The sequence below is a fragment of the Chiroxiphia lanceolata genome, chromosome 8 (assembly GCF_009829145.1).
Source record: "Chiroxiphia lanceolata isolate bChiLan1 chromosome 8, bChiLan1.pri, whole genome shotgun sequence".
In the NCBI taxonomy this organism is placed as follows: Eukaryota; Metazoa; Chordata; class Aves; order Passeriformes; family Pipridae; genus Chiroxiphia; species Chiroxiphia lanceolata.
In genome coordinates this window covers 32,731,774-32,751,589 of record NC_045644.1, presented here as the reverse complement: position 1 = coordinate 32,751,589, position 19,816 = coordinate 32,731,774, and the positions used below count along the sequence as shown (strand labels likewise).

The 19,816-nt window shown below is 38.6% G+C and overlaps 1 protein-coding gene across 4 annotated transcripts in view; it reads left to right on the top strand.

Moving 5' to 3' along the window:
- CTNNA3 (catenin alpha 3) overlaps nt 1–19,816 on the top strand; it is a 431,146-nt gene that overhangs the window by 397,290 nt on the left and 14,040 nt on the right. For all 4 annotated transcript variants that reach the window (XM_032694679.1, XM_032694676.1, XM_032694677.1 and 1 more), the window contains one exon: nt 15,245–15,350. In XM_032694679.1, coding sequence (XP_032550570.1) covers nt 15,245–15,350 — 106 coding nt within the window. The remainder of the gene's footprint in view (nt 1–15,244; nt 15,351–19,816) is intronic.

Genomic DNA, 19,816 nt, shown 5'->3' with positions numbered 1-19,816 from the left:
TTTTCTTCATTTCATTGTAAACTTATTGAAAACTTACTGTTTAAATACACCCGCTGTAGTCATACCCGTTTCACAGACAATTGAGATCATCCCTACATAGGCACCTCTATTATTCCCCTAAAATAAGTAGCTGACACTGACGTCTTCTTTAGATTGATGAAAAGGCCACAGGTCCTCAATAAACTGAGAAACTAAATGAAATAACCAAAATTACAACCAGAGCTGTAAAGGAGGAGGGAAGGGATGTTGTGAACACACTTCTTCCCACAGGCCTAACCCCAGGAATGAGTGCTGTCCTGGAGATAGTGTGCTTCTGATTAGTGCAGTGTCAGAGACAGCAGAATAATGTAGTTTCTGCTTTTCACTATTCAGGTCAGCTTCCCACTTCCATCTGGATGACTTATCACTAGTTCTGTTGCTGTCCTGAGGTGTCTGTCTCTTTTTTCCCTAGAGCTGAAGGTAAACTGTGTAAACTGGGTCTAAAATTAAGACAATACTTGGCCATTTACACTAACACCTTTGATTTGTTTTTAGCCTTAAGCAGTGGTTTGTTTTCAATTTAGTTAATTGGTTTTAACATCTTTTTCCTGTTGGCCGAATCATCTGTGCAGAACAGGATATTCTTCAGTGAGTAATGGCTTAGAAGCCTTTTCTGTATGTATAGGCCTGTGGTAATTGCTAGACATATGGTAATGCTCTGCTCTTAAATAACTTTTTTTTTTTGGCTAAATAGTTGTAAACAGATCATAGGTCCCAGTTAATTTAGCACTTCAAGGTTTCTGTGCTGGAATATACATGGTTCCATTCCTCTCTCTGGAATGTCTTCCTTATTGCTGGCTGGTCTCTGCTGATATTGCTTTTCAAGTGGGCCAGTCAGAGGTAGCAGATGATGATAACATGAGTATTCTAAAAGTGATTTCCTTAAAGAGTTCTCAGTTCTTGTACAGGAAGACACGAGCTGCAGGCACCAGATGCTGGACATCTGTTACCAGCAGCCGTGAGAGCTTGGTGCTGTGTTACATCAAGGGTTTGGCATGGTGTGGGAAACACAGGATGTAGCAGGAAAAAGTTGCTGCCAAACAAGTTGCTGCTGTTGAAAAGGGTATTGCAAGTGTTCAGTCAGTATTGCCTTTAATTTTGCTTTTATGCCTAAAACATGTTGTTTGCATTTCCAAGTATTCAGTGGCTATAAATGTGCAGTCCTACCCAGATTAATCATTGCACTTTACCTATGTCAGGAATGTTCTGTTTTTCACATGGGGTTTTTTTTGCAGCTTTTCCCTGCACAAGCCGTAATTTTGCTTTTGGGACTTGCAGTTTAGCCTGGATTAATAAGAATGAATGAGTCTTTCATTTCTCATATCTTTTTTAACTGACTATGGGATTTGTTTGGACTTTTTCCTCAAAGAGCACTTTCAGATTCGTCCATCAAATTCTTTCCAAGAGCTATTTCTTGTCAGGATGGCAGGCCCTGAGGCCTCCCCCTAATCATAAAGCTCTCAGTGGACTCAGGTGCTGTCTGGTTGGTGTTTGAAGAACAGACAGTTCATTGAGAATGCGCATCAGCTCCGTGTTCTCCCACATTCCCAAGGGAGAACAACTCGGATAACATCTCTCCTTGGCTTCTGACAGTAAGCAAACCAAACAGAAGGAGGGTGCAAGGAAAAATGATTATGCAGATGTTTTAGAGGGAAGTTTCTCAGTGGCAGTGCCATTCTTTACACCCTTGCTGCAGTGTGGAGCCTTCATCTTGTGTTTCCTTTTCAGAGTCAGGTTGGGCAGTGGTTTTGACTGAGTGAATTTTACTAGTATTTTCACAAAATTTGGAAGAGTTTTCTTCCCAACCAATCCTAAGACAAACCATGCTATAAAGCTGTACAGCCCCTTGATACTGCTGATACAATGAGAGGACTGTTATAAATGTAAAGATATAAATGTGGCTGTTTAATGGTTGCTGAACTGTGATAAAAACAGCTTTTCCTATCAGTAAAGCGGGGTTATTAGCACAGAAAGAAAACTTCTTGTGGGCTGGGACAGAGCATAAGCCTCAGAGCAGAAACCCTCAAAATTCTGTCAGTATTTCAGTGAACAAGTAGCTGTCTTTACTGTGTTCCCTGCCAAGGCAGTGACTTGTTCCAGAAGTTCTCTTCAATTTTAAGTACTGTTGGATGAGGAAGCAAGCTGCAGCTATAGTTTCAGACCTTGGACTAAAATGTGGTTTAATACGGATAAAAAATCAGACAAAGTGGTGTTTTTATTCAGGACTATCACATTATATTTGGGGAATGTTGTATTCAACTTAAAACACTCTCAGAGGATACTTTCCCTTTTCAGTCCTAGGAGATTTCACCCACCATGATACAATTACACAGTTTCATTCACTGTAGAGCCTGTGCCAAGCATATTTTCAAATGCTTTCATCTTGACACAGCAAAGTGACAGTGACACTTGCTCATGACAATAACTTGCCTGATGGAATTGTGTCAAGTGTGTTGAATGCAATTTTCTGCAGAAACTGTGTGCCACTTAAGAAAAGTTTCCTGCCTTCTTGGTTGTTAAGAAAACCTTGAAAGTGCATAATTAATGTAATCAGGAATGGCTGAGGTTACACCAGGAAGTTCAAAACAGTAAGGAATGATCTATGTAAGCCCCAAATTCTGGCTCTAGTTTGCAGTCTCTGCAGCCAGGCGTTTCGGCAGGTGAATTCTTGCATCACTGTGGGGAAGGAAATCCCTTCCTCACCCCAGGTGTTCTGCAGCAGGAGTGATGAATGCTCTCTAATTGCCAGTCTGTAGCAAATTCCTTACTCTTAAAATGAGGGAGGCAAAAGTAAAGTGAGTTAAGCAGCTTTGTACAGCACTACAAGCAGACAGGACTGTCTGCTAAAGGCTACACATACTAGCAAAGAGCACCTGTGGTAATAGTTTTTCCCACGTCTTTCCTCTGTTCTTTATTTTTCTTGGCATCAGTGATGGATTCTAGCTAATGATCATGTTCTCCTCTCTCATTCCCACTTACCTCTCACCACTGTGTGGCTACAAGAGAACTTTCTTACTGACGTTTGATGAACAGGCAGAAATTAAGACTTCCCGTGTTTTAACTGCTCTTTTCTTGCATTCATATGTCGGTAATTCAGAGTGTTACTAAAAATCTTTGCATGTGTATTACTTCGTGTCTTGGCACTTGAGGTTTGTTATTGTAGGAGAAACTTACTTACCTCCAGCATTTTTAATTAACTTTCATGGCTGCTGAGCAAATCCTGAAAATGCGACCCCTGAAATCTTGGGAAAAAAAAGAAAAAAAAAGTAAATACGAAGAACTGCAGCTGTACTATTTCAAGTCTCATGATATTTATTCCAACTCTGTGCTATTTTGGAGCCTGACTCATATCATTTGAGTGCTTGAGGCTGACAGTACAAAGATTTCATTCACACAGCCTCAACGTTACACTATGTCTGCATAAGTAGAGCAATAAGGAGAGCTCACTATGAAAAATGCGGGAGATTTGGGAGGATGGACACATCATAACACTTTTCCTTTGATGCTGTAGGGTTGTTGATAACTCTGTGAGTCAACAGTGTAAATGAGAATTAGTTTACTTTTTTTTTTCCCAAAGCATGAGCAAGGCACATATCAAATTGATCAAGTGCAAAGAAAATGCATTTCATTCTAAAAGTTTTCTTTTTTATCATGCAATGTATATATTTTTATTCTGAAAATCTGAAATTAGTTTCCTCTTTGCATAGCATTTTAAAACCAGGTACTTTTTCAGTGAGAGTCAAGTAAATAGTACAGAGCTGAAGACTTCTGCCTAGGGCTGAAATTGCTTCTTCTGGTCGTGTTCATTAGGCAATTGTAAAATAGAGTAAAGATAAGTAAGAAACTTCCTTATTGTTTTCACTCAAAAAAACCCTAAAAACAAAACACAAAAAACCCCAAACCCTTGAAATGCAACAAATAGGGTGACACCAGGTGCTGGTTCAGCTCAGGAGTTTAATCTGAAAGATTCTGGTGATATCAGGTGTCTGAGACAACACTTTCTAGAGCTTCTGTGGCCTTGTAGTCTGATTCTGAGGCAGTGCCACATGAAACTGCAACTTGTCAGTCTAGGAGAAAATAAATGAGGCTAAAGTATCAGAAAAATACTGGGAAGGGAAGGGAATTTAAAAATTCAAGCCCATTGAGTCCAGCCTGTTCATCTTCAGTGAACTTGTAATAAGGTAAGCTTTATCTGTACCTGCATGAGGGCTTAGAAATCAGGAGAAGAGATGGTAGGAGAATATGTCCACAGTAAAGGTGAGTACAAATGTGTAGTGGACATCAGTAGTGCTGGGATAGACTAGAAAAGGATATATTTAATTTAATAAACCATTATTATTTACACTGTTTGAGAAATCATAAAACACTGATGCTTGGCTGTAGCCAGATATTTCAATATTTAACTGAATTGTCAAATTGTCTGACTAAACTCTGTCACTAAGAAAATCAACATTTCAAGACAAGTGCAGTACTCTGGCAGGAAGAGGTGAGATTTTTCTACTCACAAGATTTTGAAGTTGAACAAGAAAAGGAATTTGAATATGAATATCCTATTTTTTTCATTTCCTCTAGACAGAAGAACTAAACAGAGAAATAAAAACAGGTTGCAGCATGCAATGCATAACAAATTTAGGGTGTGCTGTTGCATGAGGAAGCAGAATTTAGGATCTGTGTGTTCCTGAAGATAACTGAAAGGACGAGTTTCCAGTTGAGTCACCTGTTTCATGGCCACCAGCCTTACCAGAGAGCAAATTATTTCAAGGGATCACTCTTATCAAAACATATCTATATTAATTTTAGCTGATTTTCATACCTGTTACCATATTAAAGGAAGTTTCTTTAAAGTGAGTCTTTTGTACAACATACATGTTATAAACACCGTATGTTGTAACATCATTGTTGAAACAAAACTCCAAGTTAATGGTGCTTTTCAGAGACAATAGCAGTAAAGAAGGATTTTTTTGGAAATATTTTGATAATTGATTCAACATATAGTCAGAAACTTGTGTGGTATTTAGAAGATGGATTACTGAGCCATTAGCAGTCTAGCAATATGATCAGATATCCATATTAATAAACATCTGTCCCAATGGCATAGCAGATGTGCTAGGTGCATATATAACATAAAATATAAATTTTTGATGAGTACTTCATTCTTTTTTTACTACAAAATGTTTTAATTACATCTAGATTGTGCCATTTATTTCAGTTTGCAACACTAAAAGTGTAGGTTTTAAAAAAAGAACCCAACAATGGTGTGAGGACAGTTTTCTGATAAATTCTAAAATATGCTAATGGAATGAACTCATTTAGAAAGGTGAATTTTATTGTCTTCCACTACCAGCCTAGAGCCTATCATTACAGGTTTGTTGCAGCATTTTGATTCTGATGGTCCAGATGTGGTTCCTCTTTAGGTTCAATAACACCCTTAATTCCAATTGCTGTTGAATTTGTAATGCAGGGCATGAGAAGGGTACAGCATCATGACTCCCTTTTGTAGATGGCAGATGTCCCAATTGGGCAAAAATTGCCATTGTTTTCTGAAGATGGAACTTGAAAACTTCATAAATGCAGTTATAAGGTTACAGCAGTTAAATACCAGAAAGCTGACTCCCTAGCTCCAAAAAACTCTTCGATTCCCATTTTCTGTATCTTAAACTTCATTCAATTTAAAATCCATTTATCAGATTTGCAAAGTCTTTTGTCATTGCAATATTTTTTTCTTTGCAAAACACTAGATGGGCACTCAGAAAGACAATTTTGCAGTAATGTTATATATACCATTAACCAAACACATCTTTTGGATTGAAAATGTTAGCAACTTACTGGTAGCCCAGGTGAGCTTTTTAATCAAACTTTGGTATTAATTTGTATTTTTTTAGGGATTTTTCAGAAGACTGATTCCTTTGTTGTGACATACTGAGTAGTTAAAATTATAATTGTACCACTGGGAGGTCTTGTTTTTCAAGTAACATTTAAAAGCTATTAATGATAGCTTGTGGGCACAAGTGTTGAAAAATATGATTATTAATAGCCCATGTTAACACTAGGAGTAGGATGGCACATGTAAACTCTGAAAATAGCCCGGCTGGCCATCAGCAAGATGGTGTTATGTGTGGCAAAGGCATTCAGAAAGATTTCTTTTGGAATCAACATTTCAGGGGGATGACAAACCCTTCAGTAAAATATAGAACAACAGGAAGTACTGGCATGAAAGAGGTGAAACTGTTGAGCTGTGAATCAGCTCAAAGAATTTGAAAAATGATAGAGGGAAGGTGAAAAAGAGGTTTGCAGAGGCTCACTGCGTAGAGCTTTAAATGCCGTGAGACAGATGTGACCACAGCGTGGCCTCCTTTCTAGCCCATGATATTACTGCCATTAATCAGTTTTACCAGTTCTCCCAATTTTCTGCTGCGTCTAAGAATAGCAGTTTCTTTTCCTTTTTCCCTAAAATAACTGCTTCTGAAGACCTGTGGGTAGGTGAGCCTCCCAGGGCTCTGCTTCACATGGGAAGATGCTTTTTTTCCTTCCAGCTGCTGTCTCTTCCCTCTGTTCTTGCCGAGGGGTCCCCAGTGACAGCAGTCGTGGCAGTTCAATAACCTTGCAAAGTGGTTTGGGCTTTCATGATTAGACATTAAAAGCTTAAAGTCATGAGCAGTGTGCAGCCTTGAGCTTTAGAAATAAACCGTCTCCACCCCCCAAAATAATTCAAACAGCATATTTTTTGGCCAGTTTTGTAATTTTTGAGATCTGGATGAGTTTTTTCTTATTACTACGATTGAAGGGACAATCAAGGGGAATGAGAAAATTTGAGATTAGAAGAGTTCAGAATTAAAACTGTGTTGTTGATACAGCTCTTAGCTTAAATGTGTTAAAAGACCTCTCAGCAGTGTTCACACCTGTATGGACTGCACAGTCAGGGTCTGTCTTGTTTTTCTGTCTTCAGGTAGTCTCTGACATACCCTCTGCAGGGAACATGTACCTCAGGAATCTTGTGACCTTCTAAATCCAGATACACTATCTTTACTTGCAAGATAGTCTCCAGCAGTTGCTCCAAAAGGTGTGAGTGTGGTTGTCTTGCCACAAAATGTATGTGGTGTTTAATGAGTTATGACATAGCTGAGATCAAACTGAAATCATTAATTTACCTTCCTTTGCAATTTCTACTGTCGACTGATTAGTGGGATTGCAGTCAATTGGAAAAAACAGATCAAAAGTGCAAGATCAAGAACAACAGACTGGTCATAGAGCACATATAAATGCATAATTACAGCTATTTGGGTATATCAAACAGCTGGCACTATTACCCTGCATTCCTGAACTGGAGGTCTCATTCTGTGACTCAAGTTCATGACAGCGTTTTTGTCTTACTATAGTTCATAAAAAAGAGCTCTCTAAACTCCACGTTTGGGGGTTTCCATGTCTGGTTTTGGATAATCAGTTTACTATCTGCTTTGTTTACTCTCATGTTCAAAAATCTAAAAATCCATTAGAAGTCAGTTCTTCACAGTGTCTACATCATCTTTTGCTACCATCCATTGTTTCCAGGATTATTTAAAGGGTACCATATATTTTACTCAGGGTTTATGATGGTGTAATTAAAAGCTTCTCTTCAGCTCCCTGTGTAGAGGGTAGTTGGCACCTTCAACCTTTAGCTCGGCCTTTCTGAAATTAAGTGTTTAATTGTGCATCTGCCAAAGTACCTAGTGGTCTTCAAGCAGTTTGTGTTTTTAAATTGCATTGATATACTTTGTATTAGTTTATTTTCTACATCCAGAAATGTTCATGCCTGCTTGAGGCCAGAGGGGGAAGTACTTTCTGCTCCTTCATATGTGCCATTCATTTATTAAGTGCTAAAATATGTGGAGTCAGATCCTACCATGCACTTCATCCCTGCTTTGTGCTAAAAAGGTCTACCATTAATGTAATTGTTTTTAATGACACAATTAAATGAGGAATAAATATCCTAAACAAATGATAGTATAGTGATCATAAAGCCATAACTTCTACCTTTTGGGATTCACTAAGTTTAAGTTGCTGTAACAGGTCTTGCTGCAAGGCATGTTCTGAAAGGGTAAGGAAGTAGTCTGGGTATACATGTACCTGGATTCTTTTAAATGGTAACAGTGATTTTCAGAAGGATCTATTTGCTTTCTCTTACTGGAGAACTAGAAGAAATACACCTTGAAAAACAAAGGGAATGTTTCATCTTTTAAAGGTTACAGCATAGCAAGAGGATTTTAGAAGACAATATTGGCTTACTTAAGTGGCATTGCTCTATGTTTGCACTTTACTGCTCACATTCATATTTCCTTTCATTACTAACCCTCCCATGGCTTTTTTCTGCTTCCAGGCTGTTAAGACTTGCTTTTTCTAGACCAAGTTATAACTCATGTTGAAAATTCAACACGTAATGCACGAGAGTGAGAAGCAGGTGGGCCTCTGCAGTGGGAGTCCTTAGATACAATGCTGACTTTCTGTCTGGGCTGTAATTCACCTCGGTGCTTTGAGAAGGTGCAGATTGGAGCTGCAGTGTGGTTACATTTGAAACACATTCCACACAGCCAAACACCTCTGCCAACGTGCGCAGGAGACAGGCTGAAGAACCTCTGCAAGCAGGCTGGCAGTGCCCACAGAATTACCACACACAGTGCCTGGCCTGTTGGTAAAGGACAAGACTTGACACCTCCTTTTACACAATCCAGGTCAGACTACAGGGGAGCTGTGCATTTATAGGCCAATGTGTGCATACAATTTTAATGTTATTTATTCATAAGCAAATAGTTTATGCTCACGGACAGATTTTAAAAAGTCCTCAAACGCACAGTTAGGGAGGCTGTTGGATGGTTTTAGAGATGTTAAAATCTCTGGGTAATTTCTGCTCATGACAGAAAAAATAGAATAAGGGAGATTGATGAGGCAAATTGCAGAGATTTCCTGCAGTCACTGAAACGGTAACTGTAGGTGTGTAACATAGTGATTAAAAATAGTAGGCAGCCAAATTAAAGCTCATGACTGGTGAGGTCTGCTGACCTTAGTGCTAAAAAATGAAAGTGTCCTTTGAAGAGCTGGATTTGGAAGCAGAAAGAGATGGAGAAGCATCTCAGAGATAATGAAGATAGAAAGGGTTGAGATACACACAGTTGATGACTAGTTTAGGTACCAGAAGTTGCTCACTTGGGATGTTGTGGGATTCCCTCATTATACTAACAATGTTTGGGTATGGCTGTGAGAAGCAGAGCAGAGGGAGATCTGGGGAGAAATTTGTGGTGGCACAGGAAAAAAGCTGTCTGGGGGAACAACTCTCTACATCTGTAAATTGTTTCCTCTGGAACTAAACAAAACTTGAATTTCACAGATGGCATCTGCCTAGAAAGGTATAATGAAATGTAAAAAAGAGCAAAAATGTTACCTCTCCTGATACATTGCCAGGGCAAGAGGGGAGAAAGGAAGAGGAAAGAGAAACTTCTGTATTAATCTCATTTTCATTTCTAGAATTACAGAAGCGATAGCAATATATATGCTGTGTTCACATTGCCTGGAACTTCACTGTCCCATTCCTGGGTCTGTATAATTCAGGTATTTTTGTAAGTTTTAAATTCCTTTACTCAAAAAAGGTGTTTCTACCTACAAAATACTATTTGTTGCAGAGAGTTTAGGGCCATTTACTCATGCATTTTAATGTTTCTTCACACCATCCTTTTCTCACATGGCTACACTTTTATTTGCATTACATTTATTTTGTTAGGGAGTAGACCTGCTTCAGCCATTGCATCTGTAAATGTTGAGTGGGGGTTTGGCCTTAACCAGTTAGTTTTGCTGACATTAAGACTTCATTTCTCCTGATTTCCAAACCTTTGAACTCAGACAGGGATAGAAAATGAGTGAAACTAGAATCTTTCTTGCTTTATATCTACAGCTATAAAGAAATGGCAAAGGTTAGTTTAGTGATCCACCTGTACAATCTACAATTACCTCTTCCCTAAGTGGGTTTCCTGAGGAACTCTGCGGTCTACTGTTTGTCTGGGTGTAACTGGTAGAGATGTGCAGCCAGGTGTAATAAAAGGTTTTTTTGTTTATAGACGTGATTCTAAAAAGCAAAGTTTTTCATCCTTTAACACCAAGCATTTCAAAGATTTCATCTAAAACCGTGCACATAGAGCTGGGAGGGGCAGGCAAAGCAATTTACAGGAAAAAATTATTCACTCAGTAAGTTAATAGAGCATTTGTAATGAGTGAGGTGTGAATGCTGCTTCCTTATCCCTGCTCCCAGGCCTGCACACAATCAGTAGGTTAATAAAAGAAAAAGCAAACTTCAGAAACAGCTCATGGAACAGAGATCAGAATGTCTGACTGGAATCTAGATTTCTTACCATGCCACTATTACAGGCAGAGCAGCAGTGGGAAGGCAGAAGAAAGGAGGAACACATGATGTGTTTGGGGAAGAACTGCAGGAGGCACAAGTTGATACCTTGAAATGTAGCGATTAGTGAATTGACTAAATACAGTTGTATATATAAAATGTAATAATTGTGTTTGGGAGTATCATTCTGTCTCTGTGAGTAAAGTAAGGGATGTTTCTTATAAAACTAACCAGTGGGAGCTGTCAGGAGTTGCTGATCTAGAAACTAGGACCGATGATGGGGTGGTCAGTGTGTGGAGCTCAAGACTTTAATGTGACAGTGGCCACTGAGCTGTGGGTTGGGGCTGACAGTGCTCACAAAGCTTCGAGTTCACACCTTGAAGTGCTCTGAACTCACCCCTTATGTGTGATGGTGGTTTGTGGTGCTGGGTGTGTGTTAGGGAGGAGTTCCTCTCTTGAGACTGACTAGTCAGTAGAGCTCCCCATTGCTGTTTCTGATGCAGGGGAAGTACAAAACATTTGCTGAGGTGAATGCAGTGAGTAGGGGGAAGCCACTCAGCTTTGCTCTGGGACAGGAGACTTTTCTTGGAAAAGGTGATGGATGGCAAAAGCTTTTTGGATTTTAAATAAGAATACAAGTTTCTTTTACAGTAAGAATTGAGAGAGTGTCATTGCTTTTCAATGTGAAGGATAACAGGAAATAATGCCCGAAACTGATGTCTGCTAATCATTGCAGTTAAGTTTATGCAGGCAGGGATGGAGTTTCTCTTCAGGCACACAATTTCTCAGGGCTTGGAGCAAGAATTATTAGATTGAGCAGCTTCAGTCTGTCTTTCACATTTATCCAAAACCCTTGGTGTTGTACTAATTAACATAGTCCAACTTTTTTCTTGTTATGATTGTACCTTGCAAGAAACATTTATGTGAAGTTTGTTGGGTTTTTTTCTCCTACACTTATTGAAGATCTTCTAAAGTGCTTTCTTTGTACGCAATCCAACTATTTTCCTTCTAGTTAGACTTAGCTGGACGTCTCTCTCTCATATTATTTTTGGCCTGTTCCCAGTTTTCTTGTTGGATAGAACAGTGATTTGAGCTGTAGTAACAATCCATCACTACCTCGCGGACATAATTGCTTGTAAATGTAGTACTTTGTGTCTCCTCTTTGTTTTCACAACCTCGACTGTGTTATCAGCTCGCTTAGCCATAAGGCTTCATGCTTGGAAATAGACAAGTGTGAGGAAAATAGGTGTATTAGATCTTCCATGCAATCCATCCAGATCATGAATTTAGAATCTACTATGGGCTATGAATTAGTGAAATCATTGGGAAAGAATTTCGGTAACTGAGTGTGTGGATGAGGTTTGGCTTTAAATATTTCAGAGACTGGAAGCAGGGAAAAAACAGTAAGATAAGGCTGACTCCAAAAATAATAAAAAAATAAATTACATGGTTGCCATAGCCCAGAAATTTATGTAGGGGAAAAGGTGGAAAACTCTATGAAGGAGCAATTTTGTGATGCTGTTGACCAGCAGATGGTACTTGGTGGGAGGATTTTTTTATCTGTCTAGTTTCTTTATTGGCTGTAGGTGCATGAGCCAAGCTAATACATGCAAGTCTGTACTATTACCACAATGTGGGATGCTTCAGCACGTGGTGGAGGAGAATCAGGGACTACATCTATAGAAGGAAAGGGATGCTGTTGCGATGACATGGAGAAAGAATTAAGGGAAATATCTGGGAAAATGTTCCAGAGAGTGAAATGGATAGCTCAGGGAAACAGCCTTCCAAGCAAAGTGTTTTTCATACTTAAAACTTGCCAGAAAAAATGCAAGTGAATATAAAACTTGTAGGGAGCTGTGTAATGGCTGGGGAAAACAACCTAGATGATTTAATGGACTTTTTGTGTTTCTAACATCTGGATCCAGGGAGTTAATCTGAGTAAGTGGCATTCTGAATCTGCTGATCTGGTGGTAAATCAGGAAAACTGGGAATTCAAAAGTGCACATCTGCATCGATAACATTAGAAGGCAACATGCACTGCAATTGGTAATCATTCACCAAAAAACATGCAACTTCTTTGTTAAATTTAAAATTATAAAATCGTTGGGCTGGAACAGACCTCAGAAGGGGACTGATACCACCCTATCTCTCACAACAGATATCTATCTGGTCTTGTCAATTGACAGTGATGCCAAAGCCTCCTGGCTGCTCTGCTCTGTTTCCCCCCAAGCTCAGCACCTCACCTGAACCTGCTTTTCCAGAATGTGAGCTCCATCCCACCTCCCCTATCCCCTACGAAGCTTCTTTGAAGACTGTTACCATCTGTGTCCTACAGCTTCTCCTACTCGTGCTTCCTCCTTTGCCCCATCGAACCCTTCCATCTCTCCTTATGTTTATGACATGTCTGATCATCCTTTTTGCACATTTTTCATCATGTCAAAAACGTTCTTCTTGGAACCCCCCTCCCTGAACTGCAGCTGCAGTCTTACCCAAATGGAGAAAGCAGAAGGAAAGCTTGCTTTGTCCACCTTGGGTGTGGCATCTGCTGTTTTCGTAACAGCAACCGCCTCACAAACTCCTGTTCAGGCTGACCCACTGTATCAGCCCCTCTGGCTCTGTAAAAAACTACTATATAGGCTCTCTCTTTCTTTCTTTCTCTCTCTCTAAGCACTTAATATGTAATGTACAAATTTAATGTTTGCAGCTGTTCCCATTGAAGTATCATCCCGGTTTGTCTTTTTTCTTTCTGTTTCTTCTGTTTGCCTGGTGATTCAGCAGACTTGGTGTACTCTCCCAAGTATTCTTTTCGAAGTACTTAGAATTGCCAAACATCATAATGGCTCATTATGCCATACCCTGAGGCAGTTACACCTGTGCTTTATGTCAAAGGCTCTGCATTTTACCTGAAGGTAAAAAAAGGAGTATGGATAGTTCTTGGTTGTATAGCAAAGGAGCCCTCCTTGTATGTGTAATTTAGCATGCTGGGATTTCAGCACTTTTTAATACAAGGCTGAGGCATTTCAAACACTAAACCTTCATTTGAAGACTGAGCTGTGGCTTAGAGCTGAAGCATCCTGCCCCACATTGCTTAGAGGCTCCAATAGAGAATTTGAACCATTGGTGCAATTAGGTGGCAAGTGGAGCAGAAGTGTCCAAGACAGTCATTGCTGAGGTTCCTCTAATGGCTCTCCTGGTGGCCATATTTGTGGGGAAAGGAAATACTTCCTGTTCATTTGGTTGAAATAACCTTTCTTGAGTAGAATTGCTTCAATCTCATTAGATCTCTGAGGGACTTGCACAGGTTCAAGAAATTGCTAGTTTAATTGAAGAACTTCACCTTCAAAATACCCGTTCAGTGTAGCTTCAGATGTCAAAAAAGCTGCTGGCTGATACTCACAAGACTTTCCTAAACAGAAATAGCCTTGGACTGTTACATCTCTCCTTTCCTGTCTGCTTTAATTCTGGGTTGTGCTCACCTTTAATGATATCTCGCTGGTGACTGGGTTGGACCTTTCCAGGAGGGTACCGGACTGCTGATAGTTTGTGGAGCACCTGAGGGACTTGCTATGGATGACTGACAGACCTCTGGGCTTTGGAACCTGCCACAGTGAAAATTACAATGAAAAACTAATTAGTGGCCTGATATGGTGGGGAGGGCCAATATGCAGTTGTAATTCAATTGTGCACCTAAGGGTTGGAAGGGAAAATAGCAGGAAAGGAAAATGAAGGGCATGGGTGAAAGTTGAAGTACTTCATCCTGGACAAATACCCTATTATTCTGTTTTAAACTGATCAACTTACTAAGTAGGTTTTTCATAACAAGAAGATGCCTTTCTGTAGAAAAAATAATGTGTAAAATACCTGATTCTAGGTTGTTCCAAATGTGAGCTTCGAAAGTTGAGAATAAGGAAATGTAATCAGTCTACCTTACTCCCAAGGATTAACAAATAGTTCTTTGCTGAGCAGAATGATTAATCAGGAGATTAAACATATCTGCCATGTTGTCATTTCTGTCTTTTTACTGAATGAAGTGTTTGTATAGTTATATATGATAATACTTTTAGTCTAAATGAATTTTTTACTGGAATGAATGGTAAATCTTCTTTATACATGAAACCATACTGACTTTGAGGAAAAGGGTCTTCTCATTTGAACAAAGAAGTATATTAATTTTCTTCATGTTGTCTACTCCCTTGATATGGGGCATTCAGGAATTAAATGTGCACATAATAAAACTAAAGATATTCACTTCTTGGCAAATTGTTCACAAGAACTTTACTGTTTTCCTAGGCTGAAAACTCTGGAGAAATTATGAAATTGTTTGGAAAGTATTTTCAGATGTGGCATATCTGTATTTTGAGTGGCATATGCCAGTTGATTTGCACCAAATAAATTAAAATAAATTTGGGTGCACCAAATAAATTAAAAAAAACAACCCAAAAAACAACAGGTATCCATAATGACTCTCTGAATACATCACTGTGCTGAACTTCCTTTGAACATATTTATGAGAAAATTTGTGGAAGGAACTTTGTATTTGAGGAACTTCACGTAAGCCTAGGAAAACCTAACTGCACAAGAAATCTCCTAAAATCCTGATTTGGACTAGGTTGTGCTTCCAGTATGAAAAAACTGTGTGACATCTTTCTGGTACTTCTGCATCCAGTTGATACCAAACAATACAAATTTGTGAAAACAAAATAGTTGGGGCCGGGGTGGGAATTTAATTAATGTCGCTTTTGTGGATTAGCTGCTTTGTTTGAGTTCTTCTGTGCCTAGTGTGCATGGATATGATTTATCCTCAGTTGTTGAATAGCAGAGTTTCATTTGTTTCCTTTGCAGGGGGAGAGGACCACTGAAGCACACATCCGATGTGATCAACGCAGCGAAGATGATCTCGGAGTCAGGCTCCAGGATGGACGTCCTGGCACGGCTCATTGCAGATCAGGTGGGTTGTTCGTGCAGCAGTGCAGTAAACTTTGCCCCACACCCATCCATCCACAGAACCTCTGACACCTAAGGAGGTCACTTACTTAAGTGCTCATGACATTTTTAGATCTACTCTCTGATATTCCTTCTGTTCTCCCTTTCTAAAGCCATGGATATATAGATCCTGTCCTAATATATGTGTGGATTCTCTTCTTCATACATATTAATGTTTATATACACTTACACACACACACTTAAGTATAAGTGTACATTCAGAGATATGTGTGGACATATATTTATCTACAGATGCATTTGTATGTATGTGTGAATGTTTGTGAGCTCCCTTAAGCTACGAATGCAACATTTTAGGCATATAGTATATATGTATGTATATATAAATGTGTGTGCATTCATATATATATGTGTATATTTATATATTGGAACAACAGTGAACATATACATACGTGCAAATATATAAAATACATATTACAGATACATACAAATAAATGTAACATGTATTATACATACCTACAAATATATATAAATACATATTATATATAATATACATATACATACCTACAAATATATATAACATATATTATACATATATACAAATATGTATGAAATACATATTATATGTAATATACATATACATACATACAAATATATATACATAAAAGCTATTGTCCCAGTTTAACCCCAGCTGGCAACTAAGTACCCTTCTCAGTCACCTGGAAAAAACAATAAACCTAATGGGTTAAGATAAAAAGCTTAATAATTTAAACAAAATAAAATGTAATAGTAGTCGTAGTAATAAGAATAATGATAACAATAATGAAAGAGAGGGAAAGAGAGGAATAAAACTTGGGTTATCTTGTACTTGGGTTATCTTCCTTCCACCTCTGCCCCTCAACAGTGGCTGTTTCAGCCTCTGAATACTCACAGTCTTGAGGTGATTTCTTATTTTTTTTTTAGCATTTAAAATAATTATATATATCATCATCAAATGCAAAGTGTTAGAGCTGTAAGGTCAACTTTATTTCCACTGGATTTTTAAAATGTTCAATGGCTGAAACCCCCGCACCAGAACCCCCTGACCAGGAGCAGGGTAACTGGAGCAGCCTGGCTGAGAGCTGCAGTGGTGGCTTGGGAACTGAACACACCTCCTCACTAGGTGGGGTTGGTTGTTTTAGGGCCAGGCACTACCAGCAGTGTAGGGAAATGGCAGTGTGCAAATATCACACTTAAAACATTTCTCTTCCTGTACCTTCTAGGCCTGGCGTAGCATGGTATGGTCACTGTTTCCACACCCTTAACTACTCCATCTTTTTACCTTCACTTTTTATTTTCATGCACAAGGCTTGCTCTTCTAGTATCTAGGAAGCAGCAACAATCTGTTACTTGTTGTCATGTGTCTCCCTGAATTCCAGATAACAAGATGAAGAATTTCTATTTTGCATCTCTGCAGTTGTGATCAGATTTGTGGAAAAACTAGGTAAAATGTCTTGAGTCCTCATTTCTGATCTTGACAGATATTCTCCCAGCACATCTCTCTTTTCAGGGGCGTTGGACAATAACTCCTTTCAAGATTTTATCAATTACAAATTAAAATTCAAAGCTGTCACTGTTATATTGCAGAAACCATTGTGATATCAAAGGCAAAGATGAGTAAGGGTCATAAATCCTTGCTGGTTTTAGAACAGAAAATCCACTCTTGCTGAAATATTTCTTGTAGATAAAGGAAAATTTTAGGGAAGAAATATTTCATCTGTGTTATTACAGTGACTCCAGACTAGAAACATGAACAAATCTCATGTGTGAGGAAAAAGTATTCATGAACCATAAGTGCTAATAATTTGTGTGGACCCTCATAGTTGCTGGGAAATGTGACATCATTCAAGTTATGGGAACCATTTTACTGAATTCACTCAAATTATTTCCATTTGTTCTCGCTCAGAGCTTGCACAGTTGATACCCATGAGCCACCTGAGCCCTGGTATTTATTCCTGTGGCATCTTGTGTGCATCTGAGGGACACTCGTTACTTATGGGTGGTGTTTGTATTTTAGATGCGATGTCAGGTTACAAGCACTAGAAGCAAAGGAACACAGGCAATTAAAAAACCCAAACACAAATCAAAACATGAACCAAAGCAGCCCTTCCAGTTGTGGTGAACACAACTACAGTCATTGTTAGATATGTGTCAAACTTAGTAAAAAAAGGGAATCCTCCCCCTTTATTCCTCCTATTACAACCATATGATCCTCTCATTCCTCAGATGGCTAGAAATCTTTTAAACTTCTATAACCTCTTTTTGCCTGTGCCAAGTCATCCTTTAACTTAGAAAGCTATTTTCTCACTGTGGTGTTTTTCTAATTTCAAAAGTATTTTCAAAGACAGCTGTTATTTTGGCAAATTTCCTATACTCTTCTATCTTGGGGTCTTAAAATAAAATAAACTTTACAATCCCCTGGGCTTTTTTCTCTAGTCCTCCTCTGAATTTTGGCCAAACTGGAGGAACCCTTCAAGAATTTGGTGCCCAGAGTAGAACATGAATGTCAATAAGGTTTTTACTAGTGCCTTCCTCAGCAGCATTCAGACTTTTTAGTGCAATTTTTCACATGCTGCCTTTTAGTAACATTTAAATTATATGGAATTTCTATTACATGGAAAAAAATGGATTTGTGGTATTTGCTTCAATTTTCAATTAGCTGATCTTTCAAGATATAGGTCCTTCCATTATTCCTGCATATACTCTTCTGGACACTGTTCCACCACTTGCTATCAAGCTTAGGCTTCCATCTAAGTATTTGTTACCACTTCTGATACTGTCATTTAATTAGGGTGCATCACTTTAGTGTTCAGCTTCCATGACTCAGCTCTTCCTCTGCCTTTGGAGTTACCAGGACCACAGTAATGTGTGACAGGATTTTCAGTGTTCAAAGCTACACAAAAGGAAGAAAAGCAAAACCATTGCTCTGCTTCCTCCGTCTTGCTCAGATCCAACAGAAGCAACTTCTGCGTAATGAAGAATCACTGGTGTATCTCTTTAGCCTTTTCCTGTTATTGAAACATTTTCAAATGAATAATTTTGATTCATACTCCATGCAATTTCAGAGAACTGTGTAATTACATCATTCTTATTGTTTTTCTGTTAGGAGAAAAGAAAAAACTCCACAGTAAACTCTACCCTGTAAGTGTATTTGCAGTCTTTTATAACTCATCAGCCACAACAGAACCTCTCAGATATAATTTTTCTTTAATTTCATATTTTTTTATGATTCCCTCTTCTTGTGTTTGAAGGAAAGGGATGCAGTGTGGTACAATTAGCAGAATTCAGTTATATTTCAGTCTGTGCTCACAGCACTTTTAAAATGGTTCAGAGTTAACAACTGTGAAAATAATCACAGTACAGCATCAACATCAACCTAGGCAAATGAATCACAAGTACATTGATAATAAATGTAGTTTAAAATAAGATTGTTATAAATTCATTGTCAAATTTGTGACCTGGAAGCCATGAGATAATTAAGACAGTTAAGTTAGTACATCCTGGTTTGATGGAATGTGCTGAAGATTAAGGTTTTATTAAGAGCCTCCTTGGTGTTCCAGTTGTTTTGCACCCACTACGATCCCAGTAAGACAGGCACTCAGACTGTGAGGTGTCATTTAATATGCTGTTTGCCAGACCTAATTAACACAGTAAGGAAAGCACAGTGTAAATAATCTTACATCCCTGTCAGTGAAGGGAACCCCACGCGGTGTAGCATCCGACAGGCACAGCAAACATTTAGAGTAGTGGGTCTGTGGGTGATTATACCCAATATTAGTCACCGTGAAGACAGATTTGGATTCTAGAGAAATGCTACTGGCTTTTTAGCAAAGGGATGAAATTAAAGCAAGAACAGTATTGTCCACAATCAGAATTTCCAGCAGAATTGTTTGTCTAGTGAATCTTGGTTTCAATATGGTTTTAATCACTGCGTAATTTGAATTTATCGAATCACTTCAATGTTCCTATGGATATTCTTTCTATTAGGTAAAATGCCACTGGGTTTTTTGGATGTGGGTCTGTTCTGATCTCTGCGATATGTTTGGGAAAAAAAACCTCTCATGATTTGTGGACATCTCTAGCTAAGAATGTGAGGCATTAAACTGGTAATCATCAATGGCCTGTGAGTTGATTTAATGCAGAATTTATTAGTTGTCCTTCTGTTGCAGCCCAGATTTTGGTTTCACTAGTGAGCAAGTGTTGCTTGTACCAGATGCTTCTGAGCAATATGTAGAAGATTCGTTATGGAATGTCCTACACAGTACATTTCTTCCTAACATCTGTCCATGGTTGATTTAGATATGCTATAAGGCATGAGGCTTTAGGGTTTTTTGTAATATTTTATCCTGCTTAAAGTAGTGCAGAATGTTATCTTTACCCCTGCAAATGCCTGCTCTTCTGTTGTGTTAATCCCTGTCTTTGTTGTCTCATCTG